Source organism: Haliotis cracherodii, unplaced genomic scaffold, assembly GCF_022045235.1.
Source record: "Haliotis cracherodii isolate W230 unplaced genomic scaffold, xgHalCrac1.p SCAF_19, whole genome shotgun sequence".
In the NCBI taxonomy this organism is placed as follows: Eukaryota; Metazoa; Mollusca; class Gastropoda; order Lepetellida; family Haliotidae; genus Haliotis; species Haliotis cracherodii.
Window position 1 is genome coordinate 3,881,218 of NW_027266274.1, and position 23,484 is coordinate 3,904,701.

The 23,484-nt window shown below is 43.4% G+C and overlaps 1 protein-coding gene across 1 annotated transcript in view; it reads right to left on the bottom strand.

Annotated features, from left to right (window-relative positions):
- The window catches only part of LOC139466683 (synaptojanin-2-like), a 62,651-nt gene extending 39,387 nt beyond the window's left edge, over window positions 1-23,264 (bottom strand). The window contains exons 1-14 of the mRNA XM_071248305.1: window positions 23,132-23,264; window positions 20,046-20,132; window positions 19,133-19,400; window positions 18,029-18,254; window positions 17,491-17,574; window positions 16,864-17,022; window positions 15,227-15,393; window positions 14,984-15,065; window positions 14,546-14,701; window positions 13,776-13,932; window positions 12,985-13,164; window positions 12,216-12,321; window positions 11,104-11,244; window positions 4,152-4,344 (exon numbers count right to left, since the gene is read on the bottom strand). Of these exons, the coding sequence (XP_071104406.1) occupies window positions 4,152-4,344; window positions 11,104-11,244; window positions 12,216-12,321; window positions 12,985-13,164; window positions 13,776-13,932; window positions 14,546-14,701; window positions 14,984-15,065; window positions 15,227-15,393; window positions 16,864-17,022; window positions 17,491-17,574; window positions 18,029-18,254; window positions 19,133-19,400; window positions 20,046-20,132; window positions 23,132-23,264 (2,139 nt within the window). The remainder of the gene's footprint in view (window positions 1-4,151; window positions 4,345-11,103; window positions 11,245-12,215; window positions 12,322-12,984; window positions 13,165-13,775; window positions 13,933-14,545; window positions 14,702-14,983; window positions 15,066-15,226; window positions 15,394-16,863; window positions 17,023-17,490; window positions 17,575-18,028; window positions 18,255-19,132; window positions 19,401-20,045; window positions 20,133-23,131) is intronic.
- Between the last annotated feature and the right edge of the window lie 220 nt (window positions 23,265-23,484).

The following is a 23,484-nucleotide window of genomic DNA, read 5'->3' on the forward strand; positions in this document are numbered from 1 at the left end:
AGTTGTTACTGTAAATGTGTTGGCAAATACGAAAAACAATAATAGCAAAATATAGCAAAGATATTGGTTTCATGCACAAATGTTCATTAGCTGATGAGTTTTGGCAGGAAACAAAATACTCCTTGTTTGAGACTTAGTCCAAATTGTTTCCATGGCAACACAATAAACTAAAAAATTGAAAAGTATGAAAAGTCAATAGTTGAACATGTGGTCATTGCACATGTATACTTTCATGCAAATATATTCATTAGTTTGAGAGTAATAGCTTGGAAACCGAGCCTGTAACAAAATAAAATTGAGAAAAACTACAAACTAGCCAAAGGCACCAGATTTGTTATGAGCAATGCATATGGCATCTTCATGTTGAAATTGTTAAAAGGTTTTCCAGTTATGGCCCGGAAACAAACCCTACCCTCATTTGACACAAAGTAAATTTTGAAAAAGTTTGAAATAACAAAAGACACCCGTTCAACTGATGCAATGCATATGCCAAGTTTTGCTGAAAAACATTGAACAGTTTCCAATTTATGTATTGGAACAGGATGGGAACACGGACGCCAACACCAACATGAACAGAACTGAAAACAATATGTCTCCCCTGCCTTGGGGGTGAGGGGAAGAGACATAATTATACATATCACAACTCTAGATATCTAGAAACCATGCAAACAAAAACAGACAAACAATACTTGAACATTTGGAACTAATATAAAAGAATCCAATTCCCTGAAGAAAAATCCTCAACACTCTTACGTGACATCATAATCATGTCATATTTATGCAAACATGGACCTCGATATATGTGAGCTTCATGCAAGTTGGAACATATGATCGCTGCATTACATTGACGAGCATCTGTGTGGTGTAGTTAGTTGGATATGTGAGTGAGTGGCTCCAGGCACATGTCCTGCTGTGGAGCTAGAGGGGGCTTGCAGATGCAGTGACATAACAGTTGTACAAGGAATGGCTTAGAATCTGCATTAGTTTGCACTGGTCATCAGCATAAAAACACTGAATTCTGATTTGGACTTTGAGATTAGAAGCATGCATGTTAGTTGTGACACTGCCTGAGCAACAACACACGATGGCTAACACTCCGGGCTCATACAGACAAGCACCTACAACCTTCACTCTCACACGGTATGTCACCATGGTAAACACTTCCCTGAGAACGCCACATTATGTTACAATCATTACAAGGTCAAACAAACTAAACTCACAAGTATAGACACAACAAAGTCACTAGAATAGATGTAACACCTTGTCTGGCTTGCAGTTCAGCAGGGTTGGCTTAGTACTGTATTGGAAGCATACCAAAGGCCAATATGTATGTGTCCCAGGTACATCTAGTCAGACCATACATCGGTATCTGGTCTCTGATGTAGTTAAGTATCTCCTATTATCCAGTGTATCATATTTCCATTCTTTTATCATATAATACCCCAGACCCATAGGCTGACATAGGTTTATATTGATTCCTAAACCTAAAAAGTATCTGTGCAATCAAATTATTTTCACGTGCAAAAGAAACTGTGAAAAGTTACTGATGAGAAAGGGAGATTGTGTCACTGCTTCCCAAACGAAACCATGGCAACAAATGGATGCAGGAGATGATTCACATAACATTGAGATATATAATACACTTGATAATCAAGGAGATAGGTAATAAACTTCCAAAACATACATTGATTCAGCCACTGCCAACCCAAGTAAACTCAGCATTTTGCAGCTGAGTCAATAGCCAGCATCTGATGTGCAGACTACACATTCAACAAGGCGACACACACTCGAGTCTACACACGTAAACATACCTTCCACAGTGAAAGCATTAGGAGGCCTGGCTCCTGAACACATCATGTGTACAGACAAGACTGAGCTAGCCTGCTAGGAGGGCCTATGTACATAACATGCATGCATGCTACACATGCTGTGGCTATACATACCATACACACATCCTGTAGAGAGAAATATATATATACATATAGATGGGGGAACAGCAGCACAGCTGGAAGCATGGCATTATGTAGGTTTCTACACTCAACAGGTACAACTTGGGCTAGACAGCTACATCCATCTGGTCCGCCACTCACATGAGAGCAGAAGTACTTTAACAACAGGGGAGCCAACAACTCGTCCCGATGCCTTGTCTCCGACTAGTAGCTGTGTCCATGGTCCCCAAGGCTCATATCGTCCAGAAATATCATTTCTCTTAGCTGTTTGATCAGTTTTTAGATTCTTATCATCTTGATTATTACCTTAGTGGTGTGGATGTGAAAAACCTGCTGTTTTGTCGCAAATATAAAACCATACCACCTTATCATGGAATTGATCATGTTTCCTTGACTTTCCTAAACAGCTGACAACTTGTTTTGAAAATGACAATCAATTATTTTATTGTCTATCCTTTCCCCTCATATCTTTAATCACTGAACTCCATTTAATCCTTGAAACTTTGTAAATAACTGTATGCTTCCTTGTCATATGTTCAAGATTTCCTTGTGATATCTCATCTCATGTTAAAGTGTCACTACATGTATGTAGGATCTCACATCTAGCCAAGCGGAAGTATATCTACCACGACGAGGAATATGTGCATTATATCATGTTATATCTGAGTGGTTAATTGCACTGCAGAACAGCAGAATACGAGGGTCGTTCTATAAGTTTTACAACTACAATATAAGACAAAGTCACAGAATATCTTTACACAGATCAAACATTAAGACGCAAAAATGTGCATCTAGATCGTGTCTAGGCAGAAGCCTGTTTACGGTTGGGGCAGAAGTTGCCCCATTTCCTACACTCACAGCCGAGTCTTCTTTGCGATTACGGAAAGTAGCGGAAAGGGACAAGGTTGGCCGAGAGGGTATGCCATAAGTATATTGGGGATTTAAGGGTAAGACTTGTTTAATTGATGCCAGTGAAATACAAGTATTGTAACTGATGGTTGATAATGATATTGATGTTTAGTCCAGCAGTAATCTGTACATGCTTCACATCAGGTATGTATAGCATGTGTACAAGACACAGCCAGAGTAATCATATGTGTGTTGATGCAATTACTAAGATGGCAGCCACAAAGAACCAACTCTAGCCGAGGCTCTGCTGGGCAGACAGTGGAAGACAGTAATAGGACATGTACAACGGTTTATCTACATCTTGATTCAAAGTAAGTTTTGTGGAAGAAATCCCATGAAGTAAAGTGCAGCCCCAATTCTGATACATAATATCCAACACATCTAACTGGCATATACTGAAAATCTGGTAGGTATAGTTAAGGTGGGTAAAATGGGTTTTCACATCGGGTTCAAGATTATTGCACTTATATAGCTAAGTGCATGCGCGAATGTGTGTGGCTGCTTGTGCTCGTCCAGACTCAGCCTGTTGAACAGGGTTAGTCCACTGAGATACCATGCCACAGCTTAACATGGATACTCCACTCACACCAATTATACTCAGAGCCAACAAGTCATGTCTTATCCCCTTAATGACGAAAGTCAGACGGGGTAACATGGCCAGGGATCAAACCACTGACCTTCTGCTCTCCTGGCAGATGCTCTATCCACTAGACCACAGAGGCTCTAATAAGTACAGATAAACCTCTTATAATCATTTGCAATCTAGATGCACACTTCCCAGTGAAATTGTTCCATTAAAAACATTCTGGATTAGGGAGTCATGGGAACAAGTAATGTTCCACTGGCAGTGATCCTAGTCATCAAGATTTAATAAAACATAAATAAAATTCTGTGTGTCTGCTTTTACTAGTCCGGACTAATGCTGATTTTATAGTGCTGAGATACCATGCTGCAGATTAACATGAATACCTCACTCAGGCACAGTATACAGACTCCGATCCGACCAGTATTTGTTTTAACCCCTTAATGGCGAGCACCAGGCATGGTAACAACAAGTACCATATTTTAACGTCTTTTGGTATGACGCGGTTGAAGATCGAACCCCGGACCTTCCACTATCCAGGGGGACACTCTACCACTAGACCACGGAGGGGGTCTACGCTTTCATGGCACAGTATATTCCAGATGTACAGTACCAAGTATAAGTAGCATACATACAAGTAGCACATCAAACCAATCCCAGCCACTTCAGACCCCCCACCCCGCAGTGAAGGACAATGGTGAAACACTTACCATTGGGAACATCATTTTGCGCGTAATCTCCACATAGTCAGCGTTCCTCTCATTGACCTGAGATTGGCCTGCTGCCAGATGAGCACACACAAAGCACACTGACGTGCTGTGAACCAACATACGTATTGCCACGCCCCCCTTGTTCCCGGCAGCACCCCCAAGGCCAGTCTTCACCTTCTCTATAGCCACATCTCTGCAAGGACAAGAATGTCATCACTACATAGCAAACACTTCAGGGATTGATCCTAGGCCCTTTTCCACAAAGCAATCGTACCGTTTTCGTAACTTCCATACAATACATAGAATTTCAACAATCGTAGCACTACAATCACTTTGTAGAACGGGGCCCCGGACTCCAAACTAGGTAACCTTGGCATTTAATTTGGGAAAAAAATCTTTATTTTGCCCAAATTGGTCAGTGAATTACAAGTCACCACTGCAAAACCATTGCATTAGTTATTACTATTTAACACAAATTGGGAAATTTGTGATTCAATTTGGGAAATATTTAGAGACTGTAGACTTGGGGCTCTAAGCAGGTCTAGATAAATCCCTGTACTTACATATCACAATGACAATGCTGTGACATCCTGGTCAAATGTGTTCTGTCTACTAGTTGTGTGTTTGGATAAAGGATAACGCTATAACGCTAGGTTTTTTTTACCTGTTATTAGCGGGGTATAAATTGTAGAATTTTCCCATTCGGAATATTCTATAAGTAATACGTTACCACTGTTATACCGAGGCTGTTGTCTCCCACAACTGCTCTTATAGCGAAATATACCACAGAGATTCAATTACCTCATGCAGCACGTGCGTAGCCACCTGAGCTGCCATGTGACACCCTTCACTCTTGTCTCTTACGAGAGCAAGTGCTCAGGGGACGGTCGGGCGGGCATCAGCCAAGTGGTAACGTATTACTGATAGAATATTTCGAAAAGGAAAATTCTACAAATTACATTAAGTAATACGTTACCACTGTTATACCGAGGCTGATTACCACAGTAGGCGGTGCGGAGCGCTACAACCCAAACCTGACAGGCGGAAGCACTCAATGCGCATGCTCCCAGCTTGGCGTTACCCTATAGGAATACCAAAGCACTGTCAAGCGCATACCATAAGGCTCAATCGTCTTTGCCAAACGATTGGTGACTCCAAACGGCCTCACTGGATAGGTATTTCATCGCTGCAGTGGATGAGAACACAGTACCCGTGTGAGCTGAATCTTAGATCAGGTTAAACCGTCGGGAAGAGGGAAATTAATTTCATCCGGACCGTATATCCCAAAGCAAGCCTACTTAAAGTATGCGTTAGGCGCGTGTCCAAATTCCAGTATTTGTAAGCATGCATTACAAGGTTGGGACACATGACGGACAATTAAATACATAATTGTCAAAAATACAAATAAGGACAAAACACACAAAAAGCCCCCTCATCTGTGGTGTGAGAGCGCTGGTTTGCGGGACCCCCACTCCTGTTACCCACGGCGGTGGGAACACTGGCGTCGACCCAGATTGACCACCATGCAAAAGTCTGAAGCCTGAGGAGTTCGGAACTGTGGTAGGCACACCCCTTAGATGACTGCTTGTGCCGCGATCAGCGGCCCAAGACAGTGCACACCCTCCACATCTGCATTAGAAACGTTTCTGAGGTAATGATTGGCAAATACTGAGTCAGAACGCCAGTAACAACCTCTCAATATTCTGTGAACAGAGATATTAGAGTGTAGAGCAAATGTTGCCGCTAGCGCACGGATCTCGTGCGGGTTTGACCCTGCAATCAGTACCCCCCGTGACCGGTACGCCAGATTGATGAACGAAGCCATAGCGCAATCCAGTTGCGAGTTATGCCAGCAGTCTGATTAGGGTTACATGATATGAACAGACGGTCGCGCCCTTGTCTACGTTCATTCGAGGCCTTAAGATAATACTTAAGGGCCCTAACCGAACACAGTGATCTGTCCTCGGTATCAGCAGGATATAAGATTTCCTTGAGTGATCTTACAGTGAATTCTCTCTCCGTTTGGCCAAAGTTCTGATTCTTAGTGACGAAGCCCATGAGCAGGCCCAGGCGGACCGCTCCTTCGTCGCCCCTATCGAATCGAACCTTGGTGACATCGAGTGCGTGTATTTCCGACACTCGTGGCGCCGTGGCAAAGGAGAGGAGAAATGCTGTTTTGCAAGTCACACGCCGGAACGAAGCACCACTCAAAGGTTCATACAGAGCCTCCGTAAGTGATTTTAACACTAAGGAGAGATCCCAGGCCGGTGCCCGAAGGCGCCCCTTTTTAAGATCTTGCTGCTTGAAACCCTTGATAATACCCCGAATCACCAGCTCTTTTGAGAGACTGGTACCCATAGCAACGTCCCGTACCATAGCAACGGACGAGACATAGTTGGCAATGGAATCCCCGGAGAGTTTCCGGGTCTCTTGTGAGACATGAAACGAGCAATATCCTGCACAGATACCTTATCTGGTGAATGAATGTGATGTTTACAACACCACTTCGTGAAAATAGCCCAGCGTGCATTATACTACTTCTGGGTAGAATCACGATGCATACTAACGTATGCCCAAGACGCCCGACGAGAGAACCCTTTCTTCCTCAATCACTCGGTGACAACATCCACTCGTGCAGATTGAACTGCCCTACGTTTGGATGAAGTTGACGGGTGTGAGGGTGGATCAGCAGATCCAGTCTCACAGGCAGTGGAAGTGGCAACTGCGTGGCCTGGGCCAGCAAGTCGGGATACCATGATCTGTTCGGCCACATGGGCGTGATCAGTAACAATCGACATCGAACTCCTCGGAGCCTGCTTAGAATAAGTGGTATTAACGCCGTCGGCGGGTAAGCGTCCAGTAAGTGTCCATGCCCGTCCAGTCTAACACGAGTGCATCGTGATCAATGGCCCTCGGGCCCGTGACTGGTGATACAAACAACAGGAGTTGATTGTTGAACCGTGTTGCGAACAGGTCGAACATCGGACGACCCAGACGTTCGCACAGCCACTGAAACACTACTGGATTGAGCGTCAGAGCGTCTGCCACTACGTTCCTCACATCGGTGATGTGACAGACGCACACCTGGCACGGGATACTGTCCACCAGAGCATAAAACTCGAACGTGAGATCAAGTAGTTAGTGACTGTGGGTTCCCCCCAGTTTGTTCACATAAGACGCTACCGTCGTGTTGTCGGTTGCCAGCATGAGTCGGGCGCCGACTAGACGATGCTTCCAGTGATTGACTGTGTTGATCACTGCCTTGAACTCTAGGCAATTGATGTGAAGACCTAGTTCATCTACGCACCACAGCCCCGAGCTCACCTCCCCCTCTAGATGGGCGCCCCAGCCCACTAGAGAGGCGTCTGTATACAGGTTCAACGTGGCCCGGTAGGGCCGCATAGAGACTCCTGATAAGATGTTGTATGGGACCGTCCACCACTCCAGATGCGGTCGGAGCCGATCTGGGAGGGCGACAGACGCACTGTTCTCCCCCTGTGCTAACAACTGGATGAGAAACCGTTGCAGCGGGCAGAGTTGGAGATGACCCCGTTCAGTGCAGTCTTGTGCTGATACAAGTAGCCCTAAAAGTTGTTCCCAAAAGTGAACAGTCTGTTGCACCGCTAAGACTTTGGCAATCATCGCCTGAATCTTGTGCTACCGATCTGGGGGGACAAAGAGGCGATGGGTCACTGTGTCAAACCGACCTCCGATGAACATCAAGTTCTGCGAGGGGGTTAACCCGCTCTTGGGGAGATTGACAATCCACCCCAATTGCTCCAATAGCCGAAGTGTGAAATCGAGTTGGCGTGACAGGGTGTCCATCATTCAATTGGCCACAAGCGAGTCGTCCAGGTACGCGAAGTACCGGACACCCCTCTGGTGGAGGAACCCCACTATGGGGGTGGTTCACCGGGTGAACAGCCAGGGAGCGGACAATAGGCCGAATGGGAGTGCTACCAATTTGTAGTGCCGGCCTTGAAAGACGAACCTGAGATACTTGTGATGGTCCGAATGAATCGGAACATGCAGATAAGCATCGATGCAAGCCAGTCGGTGGGTATGATCAGTGCTTTCAAGTCCGCCAAGGTCAACATTCTGAACTTGGGCGGTTTGTGTAGATAAAACTCGTTGAACAATTTCAGGTTGTGAATCATGTTGTGAGTTCGGCACTGTCCTTCTTGGGAACGAGAAATATCCTGGAGTAAAACCCCGGTGTTATTTCTGGTAGGGCTAACTCCCGTACCACCCTCTTCTCCACCAACCTGCCGATGGCATCGGCGAGGATGGGAAGATCGGCTTCCGAATAGAAATCTTCCAACAGGGCGACGGTGAGCGGCAGATCCCCCTTGAGATCTAGCCGATAGCCGTACCCAGTAAGTCTGGAGTCTGGCTCCTTCTGGGGAAGGAAAGGGAGGCCTGACAGGCTGCTGCAGGCGCAACTGTCCAGAGCCAAGAGACTCGGGTTCGCCTACGGGCCAACCAAAGTTGACACTGTCGGCATACAAACTCCTCCAGTGACAGTCACCTGGAGGAGCCCTTGCCGTCCTTAGGCGGTTTGGGCTTCCCCCAGTGTCCCTTCTTCCCATGAAAGGACGGCAGATTGCCCTTACCGGCGCCCTCAGGGCGGGGCTTCTTCCCGGAGGAAGAAGGACCCGACCCCTTGGACTTACCGGCCAACAAGATCCAGCGTGTGCGGAGAGGCCTCGGCGGACACAGCAGCCTGACGTTCTTTCAGAACGCCAGGGATCTTGTTATTAAACAAGGTCCGTGCAGACCAAGGCTGGGAAAGGAGGATCTCCTGGTTAGCAGCTTCCAACCCCGAGGCGGCAAGGTACGCTTGCCGTCTGAGGAAGAGGCACGTGCCGGAAAGAAAGGCCGAAACTCTGGCGACGTACTCAAGCGAAGCATTTAAACCGATTAAACAGTTGTAAATGCGCTGGTCTCGGTCCGTGGGAGAACCTTCGACCAGACTGGCCGCTGCTGCCAAGTAGGTATCCCCGTGCGACATAGCGAGCATGGAGCGCCTAGCGAGGGTGTCCAACTGCTGCAAGGTACCCTGTGGCACCGTAGCCCTGTATCCCTGTCTCCAGGACGGCAAAGGCAACGGGAGTCCCCGACCGGAGGCCGCAGCAAAGGCTTTCTCCAGGGAAGGCTTAATACCGCGCAACAAGGTTGAAGCAGGGAAAGCCTTGTCGGACGACTCCTCGTAGACCTCGGCGGAACCCACGGAGCCGTGGATTCCCCGCGGTACCAGCAGGGGCTTGGGCATGTCCTAAAAAACCATGGCCACACGGTCCTTAACTGATAGCGGTTAGGGGGAAGGACCAGTGACCCCGGGAGCCCCCGTCGCACCGAAAGACCCCGCGTCCAAACCCCCGGCCACCGAAGAGGCCGGGGACGGAACAGCCAGCGGCCTATCCTGGGATAAGGCCGCTAGCTTGGAGTCAACGAGTTGCGAAAGCAACGCGGTAACGGAGTCCCCGGTCAGCCCAAGGGCCGCCAGGGGATCCGCTGCAGATGTGGAAGTGGTACCCACAAGGGAACCCCGACCGGACGAGCCGGCCACCACAGGGGTGGAGACAGACTGCACGTAGAGCCTGTAGTGCTCGAGCGTCTCAGGCCCCAGACCGTCACACAGGGTGCACCAGGTGTCCCCGCAAGGAACCCTGCACCGCGGGCAACGATAGAAATTTGCGGAACATCGCGCAACGCCTGGTTGCGGGAGTGGAGGGGGTGGAGCACGGCGAAGCACCACATATATTCACAGCGAACATTTTCACAAGAAAATAAACGAGTAATGCGAATATAAAACATACACATATTTTAGCGTTAGAGAAATAGGTGATGTAAAAAAACAACAACATACTATAACAGGGGAACGTAAGACGCAACGTGCAGACGAAACACCCCATAAGTATATAGAGAAAAGGGCGGGAATTTTTTTTCCTTTTGGCGGGAAAAATATTTCCGAGCGTAGTTAAAGCAAACGCCCTCAATAGATACAGTTTATATGCCTTTAAAAAAACAGTAATAAATATCAGCAAAGGATGAAGAAACAGGAACGTTTCCGAGAAGTCTTTGTACATCTTGCTGAGGCAAGCGAAGATACGAGTGAGGGGTGTCACATGGCAGCTCAGGTGGCTACGCACGTGCTGCATGAGGTAATTGAATCTCTGTGGTAGATTTCGCTATAAGAGCAGTTGTGGGAGACAACAGCTTCGGTATAACAGTGGTAACGTATTACTTAATGTAATAGGGTTAACCTGTGCACTTGAGTAGAAGATCTCAAGATTTTTTTCTAGCTGTTTCAGGTTACACTGGAGATGTCAGCAGTGTTTGGAAGCCAGCCCGGAACTGATGTTGCTTGACAGTAATACTTTGCATTTCATCCGAAATAACTATTACTAGAATGATTTTTGTATGAAAACATAAGATGTATCTATTTTCTTTATTCATGGTATATATTTTCTGGAAACTTTAAATGAGTGTCGCCTGGATCTAGATTGCTAAGCCAGCTGACACGGTGAAAAAAATCCAAGTAGAAAGCCGGAAATAAGCATGATACAACAGTTACTTTTCATATATTACATGTAAATCATCACTGTATGTCCATTGTTTCCTTGATGTCTGTCTAATTACTGCAAAGTAGACAAAAATATAACCAATCACAAAATTACATATTCATATGAGTTGTCCCTGAACAGTTGTTCTCATGTAACATATGACATTTAACTGGTAAATCTAAAATTACTTCCCTTGTTAGTTACAGCTATTAGCAAGTGTTGGAGAAGGCATATATCGGAGATTGTTGACTCAACACACTGAAACAAAGCCTGGCAAAATTGAAACATATTTAGTTGGTGATTTGAATAGATGACTTAAAACATGTTCTAATGTTATTACTTCAAGCCTGAACTAACAGCAGCCATGTGTAGTGCCTGGTACTGACCTAATGAATGGTGCAAGGTGTGGCCTGATGAAGACGTAGAGGACGACGCCCACCAACTGAATGTGAGTCAGCTGCACATATTTGTTGTCTCGCGAGATTGTCTTCAACAAATCCTTTTGCCACTCACGGGCATTTGCTGTGCTGCAATCAAATTTTAACCACCAATAATTGTAAACAGAGGATAAATGTACACATGGAAATAGCCTTCAGTTGTCTTGACACTTATTCACTGTGCCTGGCGTAATTGATCACATCTTCACCATGTTCATATATATACAGTGAAGTACGGTTATAACAAACTCAAAGGACCACTAATCTTAGTTTGTTATATCTGTAGTTAGTTGTAAGTATTTCGACTGCAGGCATCCCATAATGACATAAAATGTATAACATAAGTAAAGACATGTTATAAATATCTTATTGATAGTTTCATTAACATACAGACATAGGAGTCAATTCTTAGTTGAGGGTGCAAATTGAAGACAATGTGTCAGTACTTGATCCAGTTAATCACTTGCCTTCAATTGTTTATAGTCACTTTGAACAGATGTGCGTTGTAACACGTGAGCAGCTCAGAGATTAACAGTTCGTATTAACATAAACATTGTCACAGGGGACCACAAAATGAGTTTATATCTATTATTTCGTTATAAGCGTGTTCGTTATATCAATCAATTTTATATGATCAAATATACAACAAATGGCAGTGGAAAAAAAACAGTTTCTTATATCTGTCAGTTTGTGATAAGCGTGTTTGTTATAAAAGTAACTTACTGCATCTAAAGTTGAAACATGTTGAATGTCAAAAAGTGAACGGAATGATAAACATTTCTGATTGCTTGAATCATTCAGGAAGTGATGATTCCTCCAATCTTGTTCGCTTGCAGGGCTCCATGTTATGTTTTACCAAGGCGCCAAGTTACATTTTCAGATTATTTCACTTCAAATAACCATGATAACAATCTTACGAGCCATGTGGCGACTACAATAAATATATCAGGTGACAAAGTTGCAATTACAACTGAGAAAGAAGTGTTTTGGCTTGTGGCCACTGGCAAAGGTACAAGGTTTTATCTGAGATAGCTGAGGTGATGTAACAATAAATTCCTTACCTTGCACTCATGATGTTGCTTGCATTCAAGTCCACTATTTCCTCAAACCCTATTGCATAAATGTCCACAGGCTTCTCATAGTCAACTGACTCATCTTCCAAGGTGCCTACAAATAACAAGTCATTTCAGTGGCCAAATCAACACTTTGGAAGATTCAATAAAATGTCTTCAGATTCTACCAGTGTTGATAAGGACTTACAGGACATGATGATTTTGTCTGAACAGTTTTGATGAACACTCTTGGCTTCTCCCTGAGAGAGGCACGACATAACACAGGAGTAGGGAGACAAGCCTGTCAGTTGACTGTCAGTATATTCAAGACTGATACAAGACACTGATTTTCAGTATAATAGACTGTTCTTTCAATAATGATAGCAATCATCCCTGTAGTTTATCCAGATTGCCAATGGTTAATTCTGACTCGATCGCCGAATGACAAGGGTGACGCCATGTTTGTTTATAAACATTGAAAGTAGTCCCTACTTGACCTTTGATATTTGCATCTCTCTCCTCCTATGACCCCTACGAATATCGTTTTTATCTGTGGGCTTTAACCTGTCGAGAAACCTACCCATTATATGATAATATAAAACTACTTCAATTACAGACATTACAAAGATGATGAAGGTATTAATCAATCTCTGGGACCTACTATTACTCTAATCAAATACAAATGTTATGTCAAGTAACTTCTGCATATATAATAAGGATAATACACAATCTAGCCTTTCAAACTTTCGAATCCAACAGTTCCGTTAGCACAACTGACCTGGTTTTGCCTTCTTGTGTGCATCCAGCAGCCAGTCACTGACAGACTGGTGTTTGAACGCCACGCTACGAAAGTGTTTGCCACCATTGACGTTCCACGTACCGACCCCGACCCTGAGTTGTGTGGGCTTGGTGTACTCCTTATATCGCTGCACCATGCCGTACAGGATGCTGGGGGCAGCTGCAACACAATATCAGTCTACAGCTTCATCCTCGTAATCACACATCAAAGTAAGAGCACTTTCTGTAGTCAAATCCATCTAAATCGATCAACTCACTGCTGTTATTTTAATTAAAAATAGTTAAGCCTGAATTATTTAGGCTCAAAATATTCTTCTAAAACTTGGTGTTTATAAACAGTATTCATAAATACATGCAAAACCAAGAATGGGCACAGCATCATAAAACAGACTGCTCTAATTTACACTAACAGCACTACTGTTTACAACTATGGAGGACAGTAATCATGTAATAATCAACATGTTTCAACTTACTTCCTATCTCTTACCTAAAACTAGAGTAACCATGGTAACAAGACTCTGAAGCTCACTACATTTATGGAGAAATAAGTGCAGCCATGTTTATAATTAGATTTAAATTCTGTGGACACTGGACGGACAACACGCCATGACATCAGCTCACTTGACGTTCAATCAGGTGAACTAAAACGTATAGGGAAGCATCCCGTTGAATACACTATCAATCCTAAACTGGTACACGTACAAATGTACATATGTCATGTGATTAACTCTATCCTACTGTAGGGTATTCTAATAATAGTTCTGTACACACCATGAAGACATCTGGGACTCAGCAATGACCTGGCCTTGTCTGCCAGCTCTCCATATAAAGAGCTGCCTAGCAACAGGATATCAATGGCTTCCTGTTTACTGTTATCCAGGAAGTTGTTCTGTATGGTCCGAGTTGCCGATCTAGCTGCGTCTGAGTACTGTGAAAGAAGTAGGACAGACTGTGACAACACGGAACCTTTCCCTCCTCATCACACAGTGAATACAAACACACAACAAACATGACCCTTCACCTCAATTTGATGTTGTGCACAGCCAAAGCATCCTTTATCATCTGATCCGACAGCACCTTATAAACCTTATTCCTGACACAACCTGCTAAATTAACTGGAATATGCTTGTTACTGTTGGGCACATGTTTTGGATGATATACTGTAATCATGATAATGAAAGATAATGTTGACCATAGGTAGCCAACAATGTTCATGTAGTTTTGGGCTAATAATTTGCCACAACTTGACTTTTCGAGATAGGTAGACCCAGAAAGAATGATACTTTAAGTGAACTCCACAACCGCTGTAAATGAAATGTTAGTTACTCTTATGTTAGTGAAATTATAGTGTCCCATTTGGGATTTGACTTGATTGATCTTCAGAGATGCTATCACATTGGAAGGTGCTTAGTGTAAGTGGTTCTCCAGACATAACATGTAGTATGACACAGTCCAGGTCTACTTAGTGCCTGTGAAGTGAAGCTGTCACACCTACACAACACTACTACCCCTAACCCCCTGAGAGTAAGCTGATGCTATACCTTTGACCTCCCACCACCAAGTGCACCTGTTCCAGCATAGATCTTGCTAACATGGTCGCCGTTGAGCCCCCAGATCTGCTTGTACACCTCCTGGAACCTTGACAACATCTGTGGCTTGTTGGCTAGTCCCAGACTTTCAATCTGCTTCGGCAGGATCTGTAGAACATTTTAACATTACCAACACAGAAAAAGAGTGATTGAGTTGGATTTGACACTGCATGAAGCACTATTCCAGCCATATCATGATGGGGACACAAGAAATGGGGATCACATATTGTACCCATATGAGGAATTGAACTCAGGCCTGCTGAGCGATTGCTTCAAGCACTAGGCTAGCCACCCCACAACACAGCAAGGGACATGTAGTTATAACAGAGACCCTACCCATGTCACTATCTTGGAGCTGATCAATCCCTGCCCACCACGTGGCCAGCTTACCTCCATCCCTATCATGCTCTGTACAGAGTTAGTCCGGTCCAGGCAGTCCACACAGTTGGTCCGGATGGTCCCCGTCTGCTGTCTGTAGAACACACAATACATACATGTGTCACACTTGGACATATAGAAACATTGTCAATCATGATGACAAAATATAAAATGTCCATCCCAAATCTAGGGAAGACTTATTTTCTAGGTCTGAAAGATTTTCAAGGTCAAAATGACAACAGACTGGAGACATACCTTTTGATTCCAGATTTCTCGGAGTAGAAAAATTCAAAGTTGTGAACATGTTTGATTATTCTGCTCTTGAGCTTTTCCAAGTTTTTAAGATTGCCTCGGACTTCTGAGTGGTAGTCGAACTCATAGTAGGGCGTGTCCTGACTGTGTACAGATGCTTTGTGGTGGTTCTGGGGGAAAAAGGAAGGAAAGAAAATAACCCTGGCTGAAACATTTCATCAGCCAAAGCATTCCTATGCCAGTAACTGAAACCTATCTACCACTAACTAAAGCCTACCTACCACTAACTGAAACCTATCTACCACTAACTGAAACCTATCTACCACTAACTGAAACCTACCTACCACTAACTAAAGCCTACCTACCACTAACTGAAGCCTACCTACCACTAACTGAAACCTATCTACCACTAACTGAAACCTATCTACCACTAACTGAAGCCTACCTACCACTAACTGAAACCCATCTACCACTAACTGAAACCTATCTACCACTAACTGAAACCTATCTACCACTAACTAAAGCCTACCTACCACTAACTGAAGCCTACCTACCACTAACTGAAACCTACCTACCACTAACAAAAGCTTAACTACCACTAACTAAAGCCTACCTACCACTACCTGAAACCTATCTACCACTAACTGAAACCTATCTACCACTAACTGAAACCTACCCACCACTAACTGAAACCTACCTGCCACTAACTGAAACCTACCTACCACTAACTGAAGCCTATCTACCACTAGCTAAAGCCTACCTACCACTAACTGAAACCTATCTACCACTAACTGAAGCCTATCTACCACTAACTGAAACCTATCTACCACTAACTGAAACCTATCTACCACTAACTAAAGCCAACATACCACTAACTGAACCCTGCCACTAACAGAAGCCTACCTACCACTAACTGAAGCCTATCTACCACTAACTGAAACCTTTCTAACACTAACTGAAACCTTTCTACCACTAACTGAAGCCTACATACCACTAACTAAAGCCTACCTGCCACTATCTGAAACCTATCTACCACTAACTGAAGCCTACCTACCACTAACTGAAACCTATCTACCACTAACTGAAGCCTACCTACCACTAACTGAAACCTATCTACCACTAACTGAAACCTATCTACCACTAACTGAAGCCTACCTACCACTAACTGAAACCTTTCTAACACTAACTGAAACCTTTCCACCACTAACTAAAGCCTACCTACCACTAACTGAAACCTTTCTAACACTAACTTAAGCCTACCTACCTCTAACTGAAACCTTTCTACCACTAACTGAAACCTTTCTACCACTAACTAAAGCCTACCTACCACTAACTAAAGCCTACCTACCACTAACTAAAGCCTACCTACCACTAACTGAAACTGAAACCTGATAATAAATCAGGTAAGCAACATATATTTTCTAAACTTTTCTGTTTTTATCATGTTTAAAGAATCTTACAAACACTGTCCACCATCCATTGTAAATGAAAGGACAACCATCCAAATCAATTTGTCATAAACTTGAGATTTTTATTGTACCAATTATCAGATTCATCTATGACACCAAATAATAAACCGCCAAACGTCATGCAGACATTCATGTCTATTTGTTGCCAATTAGCTTCGCTGCTAACTCTACCTGATAAGCCTGACTGAGCATCTTCTCTCCTTCCTTGCATCCCAGCAGATTGACGAGGACCTGGTCTCCATACTGCTTCTTGATCATCTGCAAGTGGCGATCGTAGGATGGGGCAGACGCCTCGTACCCACGCGACATGTGGATCTTGTGAGAGCCAACCTACAAAGAATGGTACTGTAGGTCTATGTACAGTCACAACAAGAAATGGACATGCTCAAATTCAGATTGATATGCTGATGGCTTTAAAATGAAATGTCAAACAAAATTAATTACCGTAACAAGCACGGCAGTATCAGAATATACATAAATCTTGTTTGTAGATGAAATGAGTCCAGAGAATAGTGAATGTTGTTTCATCCAAAGTCAGCAATATTCCAGCTTTATAATGGTGGCCAACAATAGATCCTGGACAGGCCAAGCCAGTGGTTGATAGCATGAGCAACAACCCAAGGGGTTTTGTAATGATGACACACAACTAGTCAGGCCACATATTGTTGCCTCCCAATCCTCATTAGTCAGCCCTAATGTCCAAGCTGGTTTACTCGGGACCAGTACTACTTCCCTGGAATCAAAACAGGCGTGTCCTGTGAGGGATGGAGTGGTCTGTAACACTTCCCGCAGACTCACCTGTATCCCTGTTTGTTCCCAGAACAGCGGAACTGAGCCTCGCGTCTGGATGAAAGAGCTCACTTGATCGTCTAGAAATGTCACCTGAAAGACAGACACAGAGAGAGAGTGTAAATATTCAGTCAGTCAGTTCTGCAGTCTACACGGTATTCTCACACGGAATCCCCCAAGGTGGGACATAATGAGGGAGTATTCTCACAGGGAATCCCCCAAGGTGGGACATACCGAGGGAGTATTCTCACAGGGAATCCCCCAAGGTAGGACATACTGAGGGAGTATTCTCACAGGGAATTCCCCAAGGTAGGACATACTGAGGGAGTATTCTCACATGTAATTTGATCCACACCATAGGGGTACAACGACATGCAATCAAACAAGTCAGTGGGTCTGAGCACTCTATCAATTAAGTCACCTCTTGCACCCAGCATAGGTTGCTGGGGACAAATTCTAACCCAGAATCACCCCACCTGGGATCTGTACTGACCATCCGCTGAACATCCTGACACTAACATAAACATTCGGACACCTATTGCTGTACCTGTTCAGTTTCACAGAAGTTGGCCACATGTCCGTCATCATTGGTACCCCGAACATTGAAGCGAGTGCCTGCCCTCTCGCAGCTGAGACGAGTGATGATACACGCCTTGGCCTGGCGGTGAGCGGCGTAGATGGTGCGGATCTCAACCCCGCCACACATGATCTTCAGCAGCCACTGACCACAATCTATGCTGTATCTCTGTAGGTGCACGTGCAGCATCCGGTTCCTGGAACACAACCACAGCTGAGTTAGCGGAGGGAAAATGGATGTTGAACTATTAATTGAGTCTGGATCAGTGATTGACATCATGAGCATCAATTTACACAATTGGGATACAATGACATGCATCAACCAAGTCAGCGAGTCGGACCACCTAATCCAGTTAGTCGACTTTTACAACAAGCATGGGTTGGTGAAGATTGATGCCAACCCGGATCTTCACAGTCCTGTACTACCACGGTTACCAATCATTTTAATTGTATCATCATCATCCTCATCATCATCATCCTCATCATCATCATGAGCAAACTAAGCCTAGGAATGATTATTCCAACAAAGTGAACTGTTCTTGGAACCTGTCAACAATTTGTCTTCAGTCCCCAAATCAGTCCTTGGAGATTGAAATGGATGATGTCTCTAAGGGTGTCACGATAAATCGAAATATCGATATATTGCTATTGGTAAGCACTTAAAGTCAATAAATCGATTGTCTCCGATCAAGGAATATCGATAGTTTTGACTGTATTTACCATATCAAAAAAATACATACAATGCTGTTCAAATTGGTTTTTCTTTTGATCATGAGTGGTAGTAATTTACACGTGGTAATGTGGAAGTTTCATTTTCTTAAATTATTAGGGTAAAGAAAAAACAAATCAGTCATATCTCAAACTTTACATTTTATTTGTTGTTATGGTAATCACATCCAAAGGAAACTTCAGTTTCAAGGTTTAATTCAACTCTAAAATCCATCTAAAATGATACACTGAAAACTATCGATATTTAACGCGATAGTTTCTTTCAACATCAACAGTTATCACAATAGTGATTTCCAGACCAATAGTCACCCCTAGATGTCTCACTGAGCACCACTCCTCCACTCACCAGAAGAATCTGTTGTCAGTCTCCGTGTCCTGCTGTTTTCGCTGAGCACACAGACTGAGGTCCCAGGGCGCACCTGTCTGAGACCAGGAGAAGTAGAATGTTCCAGATGACAGCAGTTTCCGAAGCTCCACAATCCTATCCTCGTCTGTAGGCTCATTGCGTAACGACACAAACTGAACACTGGTCACCTTGAATACTTCTGATTCTGTAATCTTGCCCACAGAGAGACAACCCGACACCATCACCAGGTACATGATCTTCTCTCGGCCTACCAATAACCATGGAACTAGGGTCAGTACAGGTTGAACAAGGATGGCAACATGTCTTACAAGTAATAGGATCTCATTGTGGGACTTTGTCTGGTCTGCCATATTTACAAGTTCATAACTGGGACCTGTTCCACAAAGCTATCTTAGCACTACAACTGTCGTAAGTCAATGCTAAGAATTGGAGATGGATCACCTTGGCGCTAAGATCACTTTGTGGAATGGGGGCCTGAGAACATTGAGAAATTGGATATCACAGCTTTCTTATTGAGACTTGAATGATTCAATCATGAAGATCAGAGACTTTTCCTTTGGATACTTCAAGGTATTTTTTTTCAGATTTGAATAAGAAATTCTTCTTTATCAACATCATTATTACCATTTACTATGTGCAATGTATTTGTACTCTTTATGAAAACGATCTGACAACAAATTAAAATGTGACCATACTGTAAACCTAATGACACAAGTGTGGACAGCATAATCTAGCACAAATAGCAACCAGTGTACACGGTGTAGACTTTGGCAACTTTATGCTGAACATGCAGAATACATGTATCTTTTTCCTGAAATGACTTTGATGGGCCATGGTAATACCCTGGACATCCCAGCAATGGGCGATAGGGTGTTGATATAACTGTATTTACCTAAGTTGACGCCTAGAACCCCCAGACAACCGTAGGCATCAAGCACCTTGGTATACTGCTTCCTGATAGTGTCCATCTCCGCCGAGGCTGAAACATACAGACAATGTAGCATGGCAACGTATTCTGCCGAGACTAGAGGCTGAAATAGACTTGGACAGTTTAGCATTGCACCTCATTCAGTTCAGTACTGAGGCTGAAACACATGGACAATGTAGCACTACAGCTCATTCACCTCAGTACTGAGGCTGAAACACATGGACAATGTAGCACTACAGCTCATTCAGCTCAGTACTGTGGCTGAAACACATAGACAATGTAGCACTACAGCTCATTCAGCTCAGTACTGGGGCTGAAACACATAGACAATGTAGCACTACAGCTCATTCAGCTCAGTACTGAGGTTGAAACACATGGACAATGTAGCACTACAGCTCATTCAGCTCAGTACTGAGGTTGAAACACATGGACAATGTAGCAGTGCAGCTCATTCACCTCAGTACTGAGGCTGAAACACATGGACAATGTAGCACTACAGCTCATTCACCTCAGTACTGAGGCTGAAACACATGGACAATGTAGCAGTGCAGCTCATTCACCTCAGTACTGAGGTTGAAACACATAGACAATGTAGCACTACAGCTCATTCAGCTCAGTACTGAGGTTGAAACACATAGACAATGTAGCACTACAGCTCATTCAGCTCAGTACTGAGGTTGAAACACATAGACAATGTAGCACTACAGCTCATTCAGCTCAGTACTGAGGCTGAAACACATGGACAATGTAGCAGCGCAGCTCATTCACCTCAGTACTGAGGCTGAAACACATGGACAATGTAGCAATACAGATCATTCAGCTCAGTACTGAGGTTGAAACACATAGACAATGTAGCACTACAGCTCATTCACCTCAGTACTGAGGCTGAAACACATGGACAATGTAGCAGTGCAGCTCATTCACCTCAGTACTGAGGCTGAAACACATGGACAATTTAGCAATGCAGCTCATTCAGCTTAGTACTGAGGCTGAAACACATACTGACATAGACAACTTAGGAGTGCAGCTTATTCATCTCTAAACAAATGATTTGCCTTTGATGCCGTTGTATGATTTTATGCCTCCTTTTCCAATATTTCACCTATATTACGAGGTGGACACAAAGCAGGGGTGTAGGAACTGCAGTTGCTGAGAGCACCGAGAGGAAAAAGTTACAACGCACAATCAACTGCAAGAGATGAAAGCTAAACCTGAAAGTACAATTAACCAATTACCTGCTGGTGAAGACCTGAGGAATAGTGAGTGATGGCATTTATGGGATACAACTTTGTACAGCACAATATGGCATCTGTAAAGACTTCTGGGCCATTTGAGCCTCCCTCCTGATGACTAAGTCACAAGTTCAGAACCCTGATGTGGAGGGCAACGGTCTGCGGCACTGTCAGTGTAGTGCATATCGTTTCAAATGTGATGACCTGTATACCTTGTGACGTGGCTTTCTGTTTCAGTACTTCAGTTTCAAAACTGTTGCATCCTAAACTAGTTGATAGCTGAGGCTTTTGCAAAACTACATAACAGTCTCAAATTGTGATGTTGTTCATGCAACAACACCCAAGGTGCTCCCATCACAGCACCTTGTCGGATCTGAGCAGCTTTCTAGTGCTGCATTACATGCCTACCAAAGAAAAACAACCAAACCAAAGAATGTGTCCACTTTCTTACAAACAAGACACAATCCCCATAAAGTTTACATCACAATGATGACTGCAACAAACGAGTGTGCACTCGGTTTGTTGCAGCCTGTGTGATTCACTGTGTTTAGTTCCACTGAAAATGTGCCAGGTTGTAATCATTACGATGCAAACTTTATGGGGATTGTATCTTGTTTGTAATTTGTTTGGCTACTTATTTAAAGTGTGTTTGGTTGCTCTCTGCTGGTTTTCTTTGGTAGGCCTGAATTAGGTTCCAACTTACTTGACACTCATGACAACGACAACTTGCTTATCTAACAAATGTTACATTCGGGAAAACACTTTCTCGGTAAAGTACAGATTCTCATACTTTCATCCTTGAAATCCTTGAAATGTTAAATGCATGCTTCAACTTTTAGTACAAACTGTCTGATTTGTTGTTATTTCACGATATTAGCCAACCGTTATGATTATGCCAACCAACATGACTAAATAATCTAACTAGCCATATTGCATTTGTTTCCAAAAAACGATCTTTGGATTCTATCAATATTTGCTGATATTTCTTTTCTTCTTTCGCAATTTTCTAAACAAATAAGTATCATAAGACTGTTTCATCCATAAACATGCAATTAAATTGGCCTGGCCTGACCCTGCTAATCAATGTGATATTCCACCAGCCAGCCATTGCCTTTGATTACTATACTGAAGAACGTGACTTGTCTTAAAAGACATGTTATGATTTTATTTTCTATTTTTAACATCTTTATCAATCATGATAATGTTTATTATTATAACAATGAAAATCATATAATAATCTGACAGTACCGTCTACCATCCATAATATGCTCTCCATATGCACTGGGACAACACAGGGATAAATCAACATTGTTTCTATGATCCATGGACACTAAATATTCTAAAACCACTTGTGTGCAACCATTTAAATCCATTGAAACAAATCGAGCTCACTATTTATTTTGTTTCTATTTTCTATTTTGGCCTGTTTGAAGAGTGTGTGTATGTCATGGCGTTACAGGTGCACATGTCTAGACGATGTGGGGGCTATATCACTATATGGTATCGGATATCTAACACCCTTATAAAGGCATCGTTTTTATAATCGGATGTTGGTCTCCTATTGATTATAATCACGGCTCAGGTCTATATTTCTGGAAATAATTCGACGCACTGCACCGTAATATACGCTGTTGTAAACCGTAGATGCTATAAGTACACATAGGTGTACACACGTGAGACAAAGGAACTAAAAATATCATAGTTCAACCACCTGGGTGACCTCTATGTTTAGTAAGGCTACCTGTCATTGCCTATTCGTCAATTTTTCTTATTGATTACGTCCATAAAATATCGCGAAAAAGATATCTCTGAACTTACATAAGACCACCACTGCATCGGACTCGAACATTAGACTTTCATCCTTTGATTTGCTCTCCATTATAACACTATATGGAGTTTCACGGTCCGGTGGAACCTTGTGAAATATTCGGTAGCCTTTCCCCATCGCCATCTTGCCGGTCTATGACAGCTCCTGTGATTACCTCCCCTTGGATCTGCCCCTCGTTCTCGATTATCCATACATATCAGCATGAAATAATCTTGTGCAACTGGTATAAAGGGGTTCATTAGTGAGGAAATAGACTTGATTCTGTCCTTTCGGAATATATATACCGCAATCCATTCGGTAATGGTTAAGATTATAATGGTATATGTTTAGCATAGGAATGTCA